Below are 17,547 nucleotides of genomic sequence, written 5' to 3' on the forward strand. Positions count from 1 at the left end.
TCATATACAGAGTTGTGTAAGAATACCCTTATGGGTTTTTTTTGCCCTTAGCACACATTTGGAACCTGGTCTCAATAAAATCTGTCCAGTAATCAATATTTAAAATGCACCTCTACTCTCACAATCCAAATTCTTTTTTGGCAATTACATACCTTTGAAAGTAAGGACATACTGGGAAATACTAGCTAAGGAACAAAAATTCTGTTGCATAAAGTCTGTCCAAATGCAAGAGAGAAGAACTAGGTGTACTAGTCATATATATATAAATAAGATTAATGATTGGAAATGCCTTGCAGGGAATTTTATGCCATCCAAGTTAACATCTCTTTGGCTATTTTCTATGCATTTTTCACAGTCACAGTGCTCTTGGATTTCTTGGCTGCTGGCAAAGGAACGTGTTAAGATAGTGTTTAGGATGTCTAAAATTTGTCAGCCCAGATCTTTGAAAACACCTCAGTACAAGCCATGCTGTTTTCTCCTTGTTTTTCTTACCTTGAGATGTTCTTGAGAATTGGCAATTAGTCTGGAAACTGAAGTCGATTCAAATACAGTGTCTGCTTATTAACTTTATTTCTGTAGAGTGTCTGTCATCCTATGTGGTAAAAAGCAAGAGTTGCTAACCTGAAGCCCTTATAATTAAAAAAAAAAAAAGAACAAACAAAGCCGCCACCACCACAACAACAACAAAAGAATCACAAAAGCCAAAACAAAAACCTGTTTGGTTACTGCAATTAAATTGGTGTGGGATATGCTCTATTTCTTCAGCTTTGTGGGGCACAGATAGGATTTGTGGTTAAGGCAGCTTTTCTCTTTCTTGCTTTATTTCAGAAGAGTGCTTGACTCTAATATGCACTGGTGTGAGTGCCAAGGACAGTTTCAGCATGTATTTAAGTGTATTTGCCTTATTTTTGAAAATGATACAGTTCTTTGTCTTGGTTCAAAGTGCATACAAGTCAACAAAAAAGACTGTCATCAATACAACTGGGTAGTGGCTCTTGCTGTCTGCAATCAGTGGCACATGCTTCCCTTTTGTCACACTGGTGCAATTTCAGCACTCTGATTTCCCTTCCAAGAGCTACCTCATATCTTAGCACGTAAATGCACACAGAGGAGCAATTACTGTTTTCAAGCTATTTTCCAAGAAAAGCAAGGTACTGTAATCAGACTCATCACTAGGTTAGGATCCAAAGGGCATAACCATCTTGGTAGACAAAAGCTTTTCACAGTGCTGATTACAGAGAGAGACTGACCATCAATTAAAACTCCCCTTTCTGAACCTTTGTTTTTCAGAAAAGGGCAGATAAGGGATATTTCAGAGAAGATCCAAAAATAGCAGGTGGCTGTCACTGTTGTACTGTGCTCAGTTTTAATCATCAGATTGAAAAAATAACATGTTTGGGTTGCACAGGGATGTACAAAAGTAGGTCTACTGTTTAAATGCAAGAAATGGGTATGGAGAGATATGGGTTTAATATGAGACTGCAATTCCTGACAGACCTTTCTCACGCAACACTCTTACTTCTCTGCTCAGTTATTTAAAAGTTCTAAAATATGTTAGTGGCCTTCTGATAAAGGTATTGCAGTGATGTGTGTATCACTGCACTTTCTGACCTGTGAGCATTTGCTTGCTTTCATTCACCAAACTTAATACATCAGAAAAATTTGCTCCAGTACAGATAAATACTGGGAATTTTTCCAGCAATGGAACATTAACTGTGCTTGCTGGGGGGCTTTTTTCTGCTTGTGGGGTTTGTTGGTTTATTTTTTTTTTTAATTTGGGGAGCAGGGGGGAAGATTGCTTCCACGTGTTGTTTTTATTTTATATTTAGAAACATTTGGGTTTCTTGGTTTTGGTATCTAATAGGTGGCAAAGAAGGTGCAGTGGCTTTCTCTGCTATCAGTCAGATACCAACTAAACAGACTCATATTTTGTTCATTTTAAATAATTGCTATTTCATGAATAGACTTTTCTTTTAAAAGGGGGCAGATGAACTCTATTAATGCAGATGAACTCTTTCATTGCTATTATCTCAACATAAAATGTATGATGTCAAAAAAAATCCTCCACCAGAAGCCACATGCTAACTCGTTAAAAACAAAAACAGGAAACATTTTATTTACTGTGGAAAAGATCACATCAAAATAGAAATAGGGAAAGGGAGGAGAGGTTGCAGCTGTTGCAGTCAGTTTCAACTACAGAGCACTTTTATTGTTGTTGTTTTAAATGCTTGTCAAATTTGACAAGTTCATGTAGCTTCTGGGTTGTGGAACTGTGCATATGTTTACATATATTTACTGATTTTGTTTCTGCCACCAGATAGTACTTGTTTATTAAACAAAGTGATGTTATATAAGGTTATAAGTGATAGTCAAACCTGGACATTCTTGGTTTGCTTTTCAGTAATAGGGCTTTCACCTGAATGTAAATTTCAGTTATTTGGCTTTCAGAGCATAGGTTTCAACATGATTAATGAATTATTTTAGTCAATCTGAATGGCAGTGTCCCTTAATGTGCAATTGGATGAGTGAAAACACCATGAACCCTAGGACTGGAGGTGAAGCAATCTATACAGTATTAGGTTTTTACTGATGCCAGGAAGTCAGCCAAATTTGAGTCCAAAAACTAGAAGAAAATTAAATTCACTTAATTAAGTATTTTGACTATTCAAATATCAAAAATAATTTTCAACAATTGCACATACTTGGTTTGTTCTCCATTTCAAATATGAAAAGAAAATTCACACAATTAAACTGAGTTAAAGAAAAGCTGTTCAACACTTTTGTTCAACAGTATTTGAAATTCCCAAAAGAAGCCAGTGAACTTAACTGCTTTGCCTTCCTTACTTGCATCCTACTCCCCAAATGCAAAAAGTTTCAGTTCCCTCATTTCCTGCTGGTTGTAATTCATAGACATAAACCAGCCATGTTAATTTGGTAATCATACTAACTCAATCTTACCACCTATAGGAAATCTATGCAACTTTTATGCCTAGAAGTAGTTCAAATTAGAGGTTCTTGTTCTGCCTGTCTATAATCCTGTATCTTTAAACATTTTCAGAATGTTTGAAGTTACATTCCAGCCTGTCTCATCTTCCTCCCATGCTAGACTTGGTTTCAATTCTGGTAGAGGTGTTTTGGATCAGCTGTGGAATACTGGGCCAACAGCCACTGTCTGGGCTTCTGCCATCTCTACAAACAAATTTTCCCCAACTATGGTTGTTTGGGTTTTTTTTTTTTCCTTTTTGATACTGATTGAATGCTGTGGCCTCAAAAACCACCCTCCTATTACAGATGAGGTGGTAGAACATAATGTTTGTCCTCTGTTGAACTTGTAGGGTTATGCACCCACATATTTTATCTTCTTTGCTAGAACTGGTCCAAGACCTGCAGTCACATCCTGCAATCCATTTCTGTTCCTCTTTCTGTACATAGAGCAGTACTTTGCTTCAATCCATGTATGCTTTTTCATAGAGTTGTGTTGTATTCATGAGGTCCCCAGATGGAGGAAGGAATGATGACTCTGACTCCATGTTCTCAGAAGCCTAATTTATTGTTTTATGATACTATATTATATTAAAGAACACTAAACTAAACTATACTAAAGAATACAGAAAGGCTACTTAAAGAAGGCTAAACAGTAATAATGAAAAGTCGTGACTCTCTCCAGAGCTCTGACACAGCTTGGCACTGATTGGCCAAAGAATGAAAACAATTCACAGCAGAAACCAATGAAACAACCACCTGTTGATAAGCAATCTCCAGACACATTCCACATGAGCAAAACACAGGAGAAGCAAATCAGATAATTATTGTTTTCCTTTTTCTCTGAGGCTTCTCAGCTTCTCAGGAGAAAACTCCTGGGTGAAGGGATTTCTCCAGAAGATGTGAATGCCACAGAGTTGTTTTTCAGTATCAATTGCATTGAGTCCAATTCAGGATGTAAATGCTTGTCTGCTGCATATTTGTGTATGAAAATGTTGGGGAGGCCAAAACTTTCAGGTGGCTGCAGCTAGTGTATGAGGAATGTGAAGGTTGGAGTTATTTTGTGAGTGGGCTAAAGAGGAAGAGGATACCAGAGGGGCAAAATTAAATTCCCTGTGGCCAGAAATTTACTTTAAAAGAAGAGATATCTGGGAACCCTCTGCCTCCTTGCTCTTAAATGATGTCTTCAGACTCTCAAAGGTGGAATTACTGCATGCCACTACAGTACAAGTGAGGGAAATACATTTTAGGGAAATCTAGAACATATGACATGAGAAAAGGCTGATGTGAACTGTCTTGTTCAAACCTCCAGAAGAAAAGGTGAGCAGCAGATCATATTGCTGTCTTAAACTTCCTAATGGAAGGGCAGAGAGAAAACAAAAAGAGATTCTTCCTTAAGTTGAGGTAGGAGAAGAAGCAACAACCACAATTTGCAATACAAGAGATCCCCATTTGCCACTGGGAGAGAAAATTTCACAAGAGTGGTCAAGCACAGGAAGAGGTAGCCCAGGGAAGTGGCATCTCCATCTTGGGAGATGTGACTCCATTTCCAGCTAAACCTGGACCGGAAAGGGCCTTGAGAAACCTGAGCAAATCTAACGTACTCTTAGCAAGAGATCAGACCAGATGACTTTGAAAAGTTCCCAAATGAAGTAGTTCTGAGAATCTATAGCCTTACCCAGTTGGTCAGTGAAATATTAGGGTAAAGAGGGTACATTACTGTTTGTGAAGGTGAAGTCTAGGGGAAGGAGAATGTTTGGAGATAACATTTAATTTATATAGGTTTCTTAAAATTTATTTGTCAGTGCTGTGATTTTGAGAGAATCTACAGGCTGTCTCCTTTCTCCTTGTTTTTCTTGAGGATGTGTGGCATTAGCACTATACATTAGCACATCTGTTTGAGTTTGATAGCTCTAAGTTGAGCCTCTGTGCTCAAGTATTGTTAAAAGACTGAACTGAATGTCACTGGTGCACCCACTGAGCACAGCCAGATACAGGTTTCAAAAGATAGTGTTAAATGGTTTGCCATAGGAAGACCTGGGAGATAGAGTACACATTAGGATATTTTATGTATTCTGTTCTAATTATGTTCCCTTACTCAAAAAGGTTACAGAAAGAAAAAAAAAACATTACATTCTCTTAATAAAAGATTAAGAAGAACATGGGAGAATGGGCAACTACACACTGCTTTCTGCAAACACACAATGTCCTGTGATTTGTAACATTTCTTAAAATGGGGAAATGCCGAGATGTTCAGATTGACATTTCAGTGCCTCTCTGAATTCAGTGTCTGTCTGAAATATAGGGTTCAACAGTCCTATTAAGTGTGTCTGACACACTCCTTCTTTAGCAAAGTGCCTCCCATAGCTGCTATAATATGACAGGACAGCAAAAGCCTCATACTCATACTCATGTCTCATCCTATCATTCACCAAAGCTGTATCATCATCAGATGAAATCTATTGTTTTCTTTCCTGCTGTGTGCTATTGATTTTTCTAACCTTTCCTAATGTTAAATTTGTTTGGCTTTTAAACTTTCTTACCAAAGGTTAATGTCATTAAGTTGAGCGGGTATCTATAAAACTACATGTGTTATTGCCTATCTTGTGTTGCTATACTGTCCTTTCATTAAACTCTGACTGCATTGGATACCTCTGTCTTGAAGATTTTTGTCATTCCAGAATAATGCAGTGAAGGTTAAAAGGAACTGCATTACAATTGTCATCCAATTCTATGGCATAAAATATTGGACTTGGTGTGTCAGGAGCAGCAGATTTATCTGAGGCTCTTATACCATCAGCAAACATGAACTGCACAGGCATTAATTTCAGCAAGACTGTAAAGAGGATGGAGGATCCAGTTCTGCTGCTTTTCCCCTCCCCTGTTCAATCTAACCATACCAGTCTCTTTGACATTGTGGCAAAAGGAGCAGTACTAAAATCTCTACAATTCTACAACTGGCTATCTGATGTGGAAAGAGAATGAGAAATTACAGTTTAATTTGAAGAAAGTGGTGTCTTTAATGGTAGCACTCTATCAACATTTTTTGACATGATGACCTATAGCAGTACTTGTGTAAAGCATTAAAGGTATGGGTGAGTAATGTAGTGAGTAAACAGCTCTAGGCACTTACAAGCACCAGCTCTTACTGTACTCACAGGTACTGCCTTTAATGAATAGTGCATCTGACATCCCATTCACATATTCACACTGCATTCCAGTGTTAGGTGTTTGAGGCCTTTTATTGTGAATTTGCACAGAAGACAGTAGCAGGACATACGTTGTCTATGCATGGTGCAGCAGAGTTTTCTCTGGGAGCAGAATGACCTTCAGTGCCCTCCAATCACTATGCTAATGTTATCTTGCCTTGGTAGTGCCTTGCAGTTCCTCTAGAATAATTTTTTGTCAAAGAACATCCTGAGATGCTAGGCAAGAATTAAACTTAAGAGTAATGTTTCTAGTAGTGGCATAAAATAATAAGTCATAGTTTAAAGTGTTGTAGGACATCATTAAAAAAAAAAAAAAAAACACAAAAAGAAAAACCACAAAAAAAAAAAAAAGAAAAAAAACAAACAACCCAAAAAAACCCCAACCAAAAAAAAAACCCAGACACCTTGATATTCCTTATGTGGAAAGTAGAATTGCAGCCTACCTTCTGCTGACAAACCTAACTGTTCAAGATCAGGTTTGTTAATTTGTTAATGCCTGGAGGAAGGAGTATTTTGCTAAGGGAGAGTGGGGATTAAATTTTTCATTCATAAATTGGTATCTAGAAAATGCTTACTTCTGCCAATGCTGTGAAGCCAAGGAATGGCCCTGGCAAAAGATAAAAGGCTTGACTTCTCTACTGCTAATTTAAGAGCTGGCAGCTGAGGTTGTGTCTTCTCCCATACTCAGCAGTAGCTGTCCCTGCTGCTGATTTAGTCTTCATCTGTCATGTTCTCAAGCTGCTCAGAAGCTGTCTGAGAAATACTGAGGTCCTGTCTGTTTATGGTTTCTCACAGCTTGGTCTCTCTTCCCACTATCAGTGCTGATATCAAGACTGTCTGAGAGCACCCCATTCTTAGTGAATGGGACACCTTTTCATTTAGAGTACCTTTGATAAACAAGTTCCCTTCAGTGGTTTTCAGATCTGACTGAGCTTTCCTGTGTGGGACTGAACAACCCTCTACCTTTCCTGGGCTCCCTGGGTATCTCTGGCTGCTGTTGCCAAACTCACATGTTCATTATGGGCTCCAGATGGCCTGTGTCATGTCCCTCCCCTGCCAATTTTACATTTTTGGTCTTTTCTAGAGAAAAGTGAAGCTATGGCAGCTTTTCAAATAGTTTTGTGCTTAGCACTGAGTGCAGAATCCACGTACCTTTTCCCTCACCACTTTGCAGGGGAAGCAGCATCACTTCTGCAATGGAGGTCTCTGATTACATGTGCTGCTGCAGCTACATGATGCTTCATCTTGGCAAACCTATTATTACTACTTGAAAAAATATTTAGAGCAATATCAGGTCGCAGAAAGAGGCTGCTACTTTTGACCAGCTTTCTTTCAGAAGTTTTTGAGAAGTGTAATAAAAAACCTGTTATTATCTTTTCACTTTTCTCTTCTACTTTATCCTAATCTCCAACTGCCTGATGATTTTATTTGGTTTTATATGCATTCTGGCTGTGTGGGAAAGCATTTCAGTGATAGTGTGTCTTCCTATTGGAGGCTTGTTACTTTGTTGCATGATATTCACTAAATTCGGTGCCTTCGCTAATCTTGGAAATTTTGTCTTCTCTACCTTTATTTTTATCACCAAGGTAAAGGCAACTTTAACATTTTTATGTTGGCTTTGTTGTTTGGGTTTTTTTCTGATGTAACAGAGTGATGTACTTTATACACAGAGGCACACATACAAAGATTCTGTATTCTGAATGCTTTTCTCTTATCAGTTGTTATTGTGTATAGCAGAAACATAAAATCTGTCAAGTAAGACAAAGCTAGGAGGCTTTTAAGAGAACCTTGAAGTAGTAGGAGAGGGAAAGTCTAAATCAAATGTGTATGATTCTAATTTTAATTCATAATGCCGTATTAGATATTTTTTATTCCTTAAACCTCTTTGAATAGTGACTTTATGAGGTAGATACACTTCCCTTCTCCTGACTCAGCTTTTTATCAGAGGCTTAGGAATTGCCTTAGCTTTCAGTTAAGAAATCTGAACTCCTGCTCTTCTCTAACATGTTCTCAGCCATAATACCCCAGTGCAAGGAAATTGTTGTTGAACCACTCCAAATTGACTGCAGTACAACTGCACTGTTTCTGGGGTGCTTGAACACTTCTGTGTGCTCACATTTATACAGGTTTGAATGTATGTAGCAGAGACATAGTAAGTGCAGCACCAGAGAGGACAGTCATTTTCCTGAAAATTACCAATCACCCAGGGCTCACTACACCAGAATTTGTCCATCCAGCAGACCACTGTAAAACATACTTATCCAAATTCACAGATGTACTCAAATGGCTTTGAGTATATACTCCTGGACCTATCAAGCTGCTGGTTCATAATAACTAGTTGAACTGGGACCTACAGTTACTGGGCTCTGTAAGGGTCTTTTGCTTAATCCTGCATCTCCATGCAGAGACTCTGAGTGGTTGTCTGCAGTTAATTTCACCAAAGATGTCATTAGTTCTTAAATTTGAAAAATTACTGACTTTTTTTTCTCTCTCTGTTTTGTTGCTTCTTCACTAGGGATGTGAGTTAATTGAGACCATGGATCAGGACCTCACAGATTTCACCAAGTGCCTTCAGATACTCCAGAAAAAGATAGAGAAGAAGGGCCTCCAGGTAAAGACAACACTTTTTTTTCTTTCTGTGTTTCTTAGTAATTACTCTTTTTCTCATTGTATTTAGGTTAATCTTTCAAGTTTGCACTGAAATGAAACTATTTTCCATAGCCTTGACATCCTGTAGTTTTGCCATAATTTACTGCACATTTGTAAGCATTGATGCTTCTGCTAAAAGGAATTACAAAGTGTGTCGATGAACAAGTGTTAGCTTTCTTAAAAGGCAGCTTGTATTGATTTCTGTTAATGAACTACCCAAAGTGCAGAAGACTGTTGTGGCTGGTGTTCAAAGCAAGAGTTCCACTTTGGCATGTAAATATATTTTCAAGTCTTGGCACACTAAGTCTTGATGTTCATGTTCATTCCCCTTTCTCTAACCTTTCAAGGGTGAAATGGAGAGGGGAAATCTTGTCATACCAACATTACAAATGGTAAGCAATACTTCCTTCTGCAAAATGTTCCCTTGGAATCAAAGGCAGACTTTGCAGAGCAACCAGTGCACTAAACTTAAAAGAAGCCATATGGAATTGTCCATCTCTTTTCATGGGAAAGGCAAGGGAGTCAACATTCCCTCTCCCCTTCCACAGGAGGCCCCCTTGTTTTGTCTCTGAGATACACAGGTGAAATTCCTTGGGAATTTTCAAATGTGATGAGTCAACGGCAGATGAGCTCTTGGGATTGCTGCCCTTTCCTCTCAATGGAATAGTGATTCATAAGAGCTGACCTCTCTCTTCTGCTCTTCATGTATGAGTGAAGAGAGGGAGCAGCTGCTGCATCCTTCACCCACAGTGAGGACAAGAGGCCTGTAAGAAAATTAAAACAATAGCACAACATGGAAAGGGATGTGTAAACCTCTTTTCCCATTTTCATTGTAGCAGGATAAGAAGGTTGTCAATTTCCTGAGATCACCATTCTCCAACAAAGCAGCAGGGGATTGAAATGCCTATACCCTTCTCTCCTTCTTCCCTCCTCACTCCAGGCTGATAAAAAATTCACCAGTTTTTGCTTAAGCTGCTTTAAAACTTCTTGTTCTTCTAAAGACAACAAATGTCCGTGGGACACTTTGGAGTGCTGTCACAGAATACCCATCTGCAATTGCATCTCAATAAAATGCTGTTGTTCATCAGGGGTTTTTTTCTCCATCAGTATAGACAGAGATGGGATGGTTTCACCATACACTTGTCTTACTGTCTGGCTTTGAGCCAGGAAACTCTTTATAAAACAGTTTATTTTCTTTCCCCCTATAATTTTTCATCATGAGAGCTCAGAGATGTGTCTTTGCATCTAGGACAGGAATGGTAATGAGTGCCATTGGAACAGATGAGCCACCTATGCCTAGGATTTGTTTTGAATTTGGCAAGTAAGGTGCTTTCCTCCTAATAGAAATGCCCTTTCAATGAAGAAGAACTTAAACACTTCTTGGATTCAGTTCAATCCCAGCTATTACTAGAGAGCAAATTTTTTTAAGCTGTTACAAGAGGTTTTATGATGAATAATCAATGTGTGGTTAAAATGAGAGCAATGGGAATATGACAGCTACAGCAGGTGTGTTTAAACAATAAGTAGTCTATTTGTAAAAGTTAGAGTTCTGTGATCACTCTCACAGTAAAGCTGTGTTTAATTGACTAAAGGAAACCACATTGTGATCTTTGAGGATATTTTTTAAAGTACAAGCCTGAGTGTAATTGCAGCAATTGTGCAGTGTTCATGCCAATGCACTAAATCTAAAATTTCAGTTCCGTTATAATTGTATGGTGTTACATACAATAAGAGATGTGCTTTAAATACAATCTGAGTTCTTCGGAGGTGAAAGAAGTAACACAGATAAATTTTCTAAAATGAAGCACCATGTTCATTAAATGCTAGCTACTTCTTGTTTGCTGTGCCTGTTCCATAAAACATAATAAGATGCTATCTTATTCATGCACTCTAGATAAAGCATAATGCATTTCTGCTTCTGCTCTTCTGCATTCTCTGAGTAAGGAATTTGAAGAAGTCGTTGACTCCACTTAGGGAGATAAAATGTGAAACTTAAGCAAATGTAAGACTAAACTGTATCATAATTCTATAAATTATTAGTTCAGTTTCTAATTTGCCATTTGTTCAGAAGTATTGGTTGTAATTCTTTAGTAGGAGGTTTGATGGTTCTTCAGAATGTTCTGATGATGCAGAGAGTAACTTGATGTCTGGTCCCTGAATGACACAGAGATTCTGAGCGCTTGCAAAATACACTGGCCTCAGTTTATGCATGCAACCTCTTGGCTCTTCTGAAACTCTAGCCTCTTTAAATACCTAAATTTGCACTTAATTTAGGTTTCTTTATGGGTAACAATTCTGCCATAAAAAATGTCAAGAGGTATGACAACAGACTGTTCCGGCCATAGACCTAAAATCTTTGAGGAGAATGCAAATATTTTCAGCAAAGAAAGCTGCTGTTGAATTCTGTGGTCACCTGAGAGGTACACACACAGCTGAGAAGAAAAGGCAGTCCAGGGTCTGAAAATTAGAAGTGGATACAGAAGGGGTTCTTCATCTGCATTTGTGTTTTTTGAACTCAAGGACAAACTTGCATGTCACAAAGTGGAGTTATCTTCCTTCTGCAAAATGTCATAAAAGCTTTTTCTTTAGCAGAGAGTATTAACTAAGTGGAATATGTCTTCCTGGTGCCAGAAAAAATATGTTTGTCTCCAGTTTTGTTTTTGTTTTTTTCCCCACTCTATTTAAAGCACTTGTCAAAGAGGAATAAGACAAAGAGACACTACAAATTTGTTTTCATGTGATTTATAGTTGAAGTTACGAAACAAGGAAGGTATCTCTTTAGTATCTTTAAAAAATTGATGCCACAGTCCTGCTGTGTTTGCTGCTATTTCTGAGTAGCAATATGTTAAGCTGGGAAGTTAATTGCATTCAGTGCATACCTTGGATCCACAATCCCACAAGGTAGTTTGTCTGGATGAAATTCAAGTGCGAGTAGCTGAGGTGTTTAAAACAGGCCTCCCTCCATTGGTCAGAGAATAAATTAGCATTTACCTGCTATAATGAATGGATTAAAATTTCTGCTCTGATTTATCAGTCACCTCTATGGAAGTTCTATGTCATGGAGGTTTTTGAGCTCACTTGAACATATGCAGATGATATTTTGTTCCGAAGGGATTAGGTTTGTGTAATTTACTTTCTATGTCTCTGTGCCTTTATCCTCCTCCTTTTCTTTCTTCCTGTTCATCCAAATAGCTTCTGAAGAAATAACTTTTGAATAGAGGAATAACATATTGAAAGACAACTGTGTCAAACAGTTTTCTTGGAGGTCAGCTGAGTGAGAATGCAGGTGAGGTAGACACTCAGTGCCCCTACTTGTAAAGAAGGATGCAAAAAAAGCTTAGATTTTTACTGGTAGTTAGTTTGATAAGAGCCTTAGAAATTTCTTTACCACAAGGAAATATGTAGCTAGAGTTGATGGTCAGCTGAGATGCAAATCAGGGAGAAAAAATACCTTGTTAGTTTTTGAACTTGCTCAACATAAAGAGCAGGAATTCTGTCTTCTGGAATAATTAGCCAAATTCATGATTCATGACTGCTTTTTCCTTATTTTTCAAATAAACACTCTTAGAATAGTTTCTGAATCCTCAGGGTAATTATTTTCTGATTTACATTGCATATTTTGGTTGCAAAGCCAAGTCATGCAGAAAGCAGCATTGCAGTTATTTTGTGAGGTCTAAGTCACCTAATTATATGTATATATAATTACATACTGCAGTGAATTTTAGAAAAGGCAGTACCCTGCATATGTGCAAGCTAGAATCAGTCTCAATCTTCCCTCTCCACAGCCCTAATTCATTTGTGAATTGCATTTCTATTGGATGGGTGAAACAATGAAGTAAGACCAGAAGAATTTGACTCCTGAAGTTTCTTTCCAACCTAAAGGCTCTTAGATATTTTTCTTTCTCTTTCTGCATGACTGTGAGTATTTATGCACACACATGCACATGCAAGTATGTATATAAATGCACATCTTTTCTGGTAGTGTTCCTTCCTGGCCCTAATTGGTGCTTTTTAAATGTCTTAATAACTCTGTCTTTATTGCTGCTGTGTGTGTCTTTCACATTGTTTATGGTCTATTAGGTGTGCACATTTTGCTTTACTGCTTTAATCACTATTTTTTTCATTCTGTAGTTATGTGAGTGCTTTCCTTTCTTCATTACAAGACCTTCAAATAAACTTATGTCTGTCTGGTACTACTTTCTGTTCTTAATTTTCTCTCATCTTAACATAAGCTATTTCAAGAAACCAACTGAACAGGCAAAATGATAGGCAAGCTTACAATAACTGTTATTTAGGGATCAACAGATCTTGCATTAGAAGTGTGTGCTATTATCTTTGATTTGCAGATTGGAAAGGAGAAGTACAAAAGCACTTTGTCCACAGCCTACCAGCATGCTAGTGGTATACTTGGGAAAGATCCTCCAATTCCCAATATTCATCAAATGCTCTTTCAATAACAGCATCTCAGGTCTCAGCTTGTAGCAGCTAATGCCAGTGAGAACTGAGAGGGTGTTTATCAATTTTGCAGCTCGAAGAAGAATACTCATAATATAAAGATAGATTTAAGCCATTATCTTTATCTCAGAGTTACAAACTGTACTTTCCTTAACTGTTTCATCTAAAATACAATTTAGTCTTAAAACTAAGCTCTGGGACTTTTAATTTGGCTTTATTATCTTTTCTGTTTAAAAAAAGTTAAAGCAGCTCATTTGGTTATATGGGCTGAAGATATAAAAAATGAGTTTTATTGAAACCCACACGCCTTTTAGTGGTTTAATGTTAGTGTGTTTAAATTGATAAAAGCACCAGTGTCAGTATGAAAAAGGGAAAATATCCAAACCAACTCTTCCTAAAAACCCTTGGCAATAAAGGGATACTCTACTAACATTTCCATTTTAAAATCACGCTTCAGAGGTTCAATCAGTCAGCAGTCTAGGGTATTAATTCTTTTAAGTGAATGCAAGCCTTCTTCCCTTTCTACTTTTAAAAAAAGTGTCAAATCAGTCCATTTTCTTTTATATTGAGCAAGGCTAAACAAGTTAGTGAAGTCCTGTGTTTATAAAGTACCAAAGAGAAGACAGTGATGTTTATGTATCACCTTCAGCTATGCAGTGTTCAAACACCCTACTAAGCCCTCTTTGGTTTGTCTTTATATGAGGAAAAAAGGCCCTGAAGGAAAACCCAAAGTACCCTAAAACAAAAATCAGATGTTATTTTAAAAGAGAGTAATTTTTTACATAAAGACAAGTCCCACAGAGAAAAGGTATAATTATTGAAATACTGGGCTCTATTTGGTTTAGTTTTGGTTTTGGCTACCAGCTGAGGTTATTCCTGATATGTGGCTTTTTTAGCAGCAAATAGATCAGTTTCCTTTCCTGAATAAATCATAATTTTGCTGCTCATGTTGGTAGCTGGTAATTTCAAGATGGAACACTACTTGTTTTCATTTCTGAAGACTTTTGGGTATCCAGAAGAGTAGTGGGAATGGCTCTTAAAGCAAAGATGAGGAATGAGGATAGTCTGTTACCAGGATTTGAGAACAGGGAAGTTACAAAAATACCAGACTTGGGGGGAGAGGCAGACTGGAAAATCCCAAAGCTGACATGAAGCTGAAATGTGAAGCTTTTGTAAGAATCACAGAATCACAGGATGTTTTGGGTGAGAAGGTATCTTAAGGATCATTTAGTTCCAACCCACAGCCACAGGCAGGGACACCTTCAGCTAGACCAGACTACTCAGGGTCCCATCCAGCCTGGCCTGGAGCACTTCCAAGGATGGGGCATCCCTAACTTTTCCCTGGAACCGGTCCCAGTGCCTCACCACTGGACCTGAAGGACCATAAGGACACTGAAGCTTGTGGATTTATTGCCAAATCCTATCTAGAAGGAAGGGCTGAGAATAAACCTGTTCTCTTTTGGTGGCACTTCTGAGTTTTTCTTCTTAATGCTTCACAGGAGAATAAAAATGCAAATGAGATATATTTTAGGGGAAGTTAAATATGTGTAATGAAAAGGTTCTTATTCTGTCAAGTGTTGCATCAAAAGATTTTTCATGAGTTATTAATAGTAATCTTCTTCATAAACCTTTCCTGTCCAAAAGAAACAAATGAATCTGAAGTGTTTCCTGCTAATTCCACTTCTAAAATGCAGAATTTCATAATACTTTTCAACAGCAGTAAATCCCTCCTTTAGGGCGTGTGGTGGTTTGACAGGAAATATGTTTTCTGGGATGCTGTGGTTAGGCCAATGGATGCTCAGATTTTAATATTGGCACCTAATGAGGCCATTGGGACATTGGATCTGCCTCTGAGCACACGGGGTTAAAGAAGGGCTCTCCCCAGGGAGGCTCTCTTGGGTTCAGGTCAGTGAAAGGTTCAGAGCTGCCCTGCCCGGCTGTGGGCTGGGCGGGGCAGGGGCAGCCATGGGGCCGGGTGAGGTAGGCCAGGCCTGGACAGAAGGGAGGGGAAGGGCCCTGCAGGATGGAAGGGTGGAGGAGCACTGAGAGGCATCGGGCAGCCACCCCTTCCCCCCAGGAGAGACAGAGAGAGAGCCTGTGCCTGTGCTACCTTGAAATTTAATAGTGTAATAGTGGCCAGCCGAGAAGGAGAAGGGGGGTGCGGCTAGAAGGTGCCCAGCTGGGCAGCCGTGGGAGTTCTGGACAGACAGAGCCTCAGATTTTTAACCCTTTTCTTGGATGATGGAAACCTTACAGTTGCTAATCCTCCTGGAGCTGAATGAGAAGAGAGATAGAGATAAGAGGAAATGGGCCACGAGAGAAATAGAGAAGAACTCAGGTGGAAGAGATGATGGAGTGGCTTTTGCTGGACTCTTTTTGTGTAGCCATGGACAGAGCCATGTTCCTTGTGATACAGAGACTGCATTCTAGGGGGAGGCAATGCCTCAGGACCAAGAGGGTTCAGTGTGGGTACCCCTCAGCCCCAGGGGGTGAAAAATATGGGGGGGACAGAAAGTTGAGACTGTGCCTTTTTGGAGTGGGATGAAGTATCCTTAAAAGTCGACCCTAGAAGCAGCTCTGGTCTGTGCTCAGTGGTGAGAGCGCTGGACATGAAAGGAAGAGGTCGCCATTGGCACAAGAAGGACTCTTTCTCCTCTTGATGAACTGAGGATTGAGTATTCTGAAGGGTGGTGCCGGACTGAGAGTCGATGATTTGGGGGATGTATTGTATTGGGAATTTGGTGGGGAGGATGAGGAGATGTATTTGTGAAGTTTTCATTTTCCTTGTGTGTTTCTTTTTTTCCCCTTTCCCTTGTAGTTTAGTTAATATTTTTTTTTTCCTAAGTGGGAGCCTGCTTTGCTTATTCCTGGTCACATCTCACAGCAGAAACCAGGAAGAGAGTATTCTCATGGAGGCACTGGCATTGTGCCAGTGTCAAACCATGACAGGGCATCAGATATATCCTTGAAGACTATTTTAACTCTTACGGTCCAAGTCTGCCTTCAAGGAATGCAGTATCTAATCCATCTTTCCCACTGCTGAATTATTTTAATGCTTCCCATTGTAAAGGGATGGCAAAATCCATTTCTTATAATACGGGATATCAGAACTTGCCAGTTCCCAAAGAGAAACCCTAATATGTAAAGTGTCTTCCTGTTCCTCTATAGCTGTGAGCATCAAGACACACTGAGTATCTTTGCCTTCAAATAATTTTATGCAGTATGGGTGTCTGCAAGAACACAGTGGATCACATACCAAGAAATTTTCTGATGTAATCCTTGTATGCTCTACTGGGACTTGTATTGGACCTATGGTTATAATTTTTTAAGACATAAACAGGGCAGTGATTCTGGAGAACACATTGATTTCAGTTTGTTTGTTTAAAAAAGTTAGATCCCATATCAAGCTTTGGGGAGAGTAAGAGCAAGGGGAAAAATACTGTTTATTTAGGCAGTTCAAGGGATTCAAGAGATCAAGGATATGCTCATTAACCAGACTGCAGAAGCTAATGAGGAAGCTAGCAACTGTTCTCTCAACTTAGTTAAAGGCTAAATATGTTTGAAGCAGAAAGCGTGTGGTTACTACAGGCAATGTACTGTTCCCTTTGCAACCACCAATTTTGCTCTGTTTGTAACTTTCTCATAGGAGATGTGATTCTCCTCCCCCTTTCAGCCCCTTCTGCTTTGCAGGAGCACAGCTTCCCTGAGAGCAGCTATTGCTGATCTAACTGCCCCCATGCTGGGAAAGTGGTTGGGCTACAAGGACATATCATTATCCTCAAAAGACTGTCATACTTGCATGGGCACGGTCGTGATCATGGATATTGTAGGGGGAGATCTTGAACAGCCACGTCTTTTGACACCAGCAATTTTTTTGCAATTCAAGGACTGAGACCTCAAGTTGTTGCCTGAGATTTTCATAAATAACTTGGGTTTGGCTTTTTCTTTGCTTGACACATGAATGCTGTGGTGTAATGAAATCTCCCATAAGTTACAACTGTTTTTATTAGATTCTGTTTAGTTAATGGAATGTAAGTTTATTGTTAAGCATATTAAGAAATTTGAGCTAATATGATCATTTTTAACTGCAGATTATAATAGAGCATTTTTTACAACTCAAATTGGTTTCTTTTTACTAAATTGAGATGCCTGTCGAGAATGACAGGTGTTTTGGCTGTTGCAGAGATAGTTTCATAAAAACTTCTAGCAGTTTTCTACATTCCTGAGTATAGGAAACACTGGCTTTAGAGAG

The 17,547-nt window shown here is 38.8% G+C and overlaps 1 protein-coding gene across 3 annotated transcripts in view; it reads left to right on the forward strand.

Annotated features, from left to right (window-relative positions):
- TPK1 (thiamin pyrophosphokinase 1) overlaps nt 1-17,547 on the forward strand; it is a 303,717-nt gene that overhangs the window by 171,600 nt on the left and 114,570 nt on the right. For all 3 annotated transcript variants that reach the window (XM_066557120.1, XM_066557121.1, XM_066557124.1), the window contains one exon: nt 8,707-8,802. In XM_066557120.1, the coding sequence (XP_066413217.1) occupies nt 8,707-8,802 (96 nt within the window). The remainder of the gene's footprint in view (nt 1-8,706; nt 8,803-17,547) is intronic.

Source organism: Molothrus aeneus, chromosome 1, assembly GCF_037042795.1.
Source record: "Molothrus aeneus isolate 106 chromosome 1, BPBGC_Maene_1.0, whole genome shotgun sequence".
In the NCBI taxonomy this organism is placed as follows: Eukaryota; Metazoa; Chordata; class Aves; order Passeriformes; family Icteridae; genus Molothrus; species Molothrus aeneus.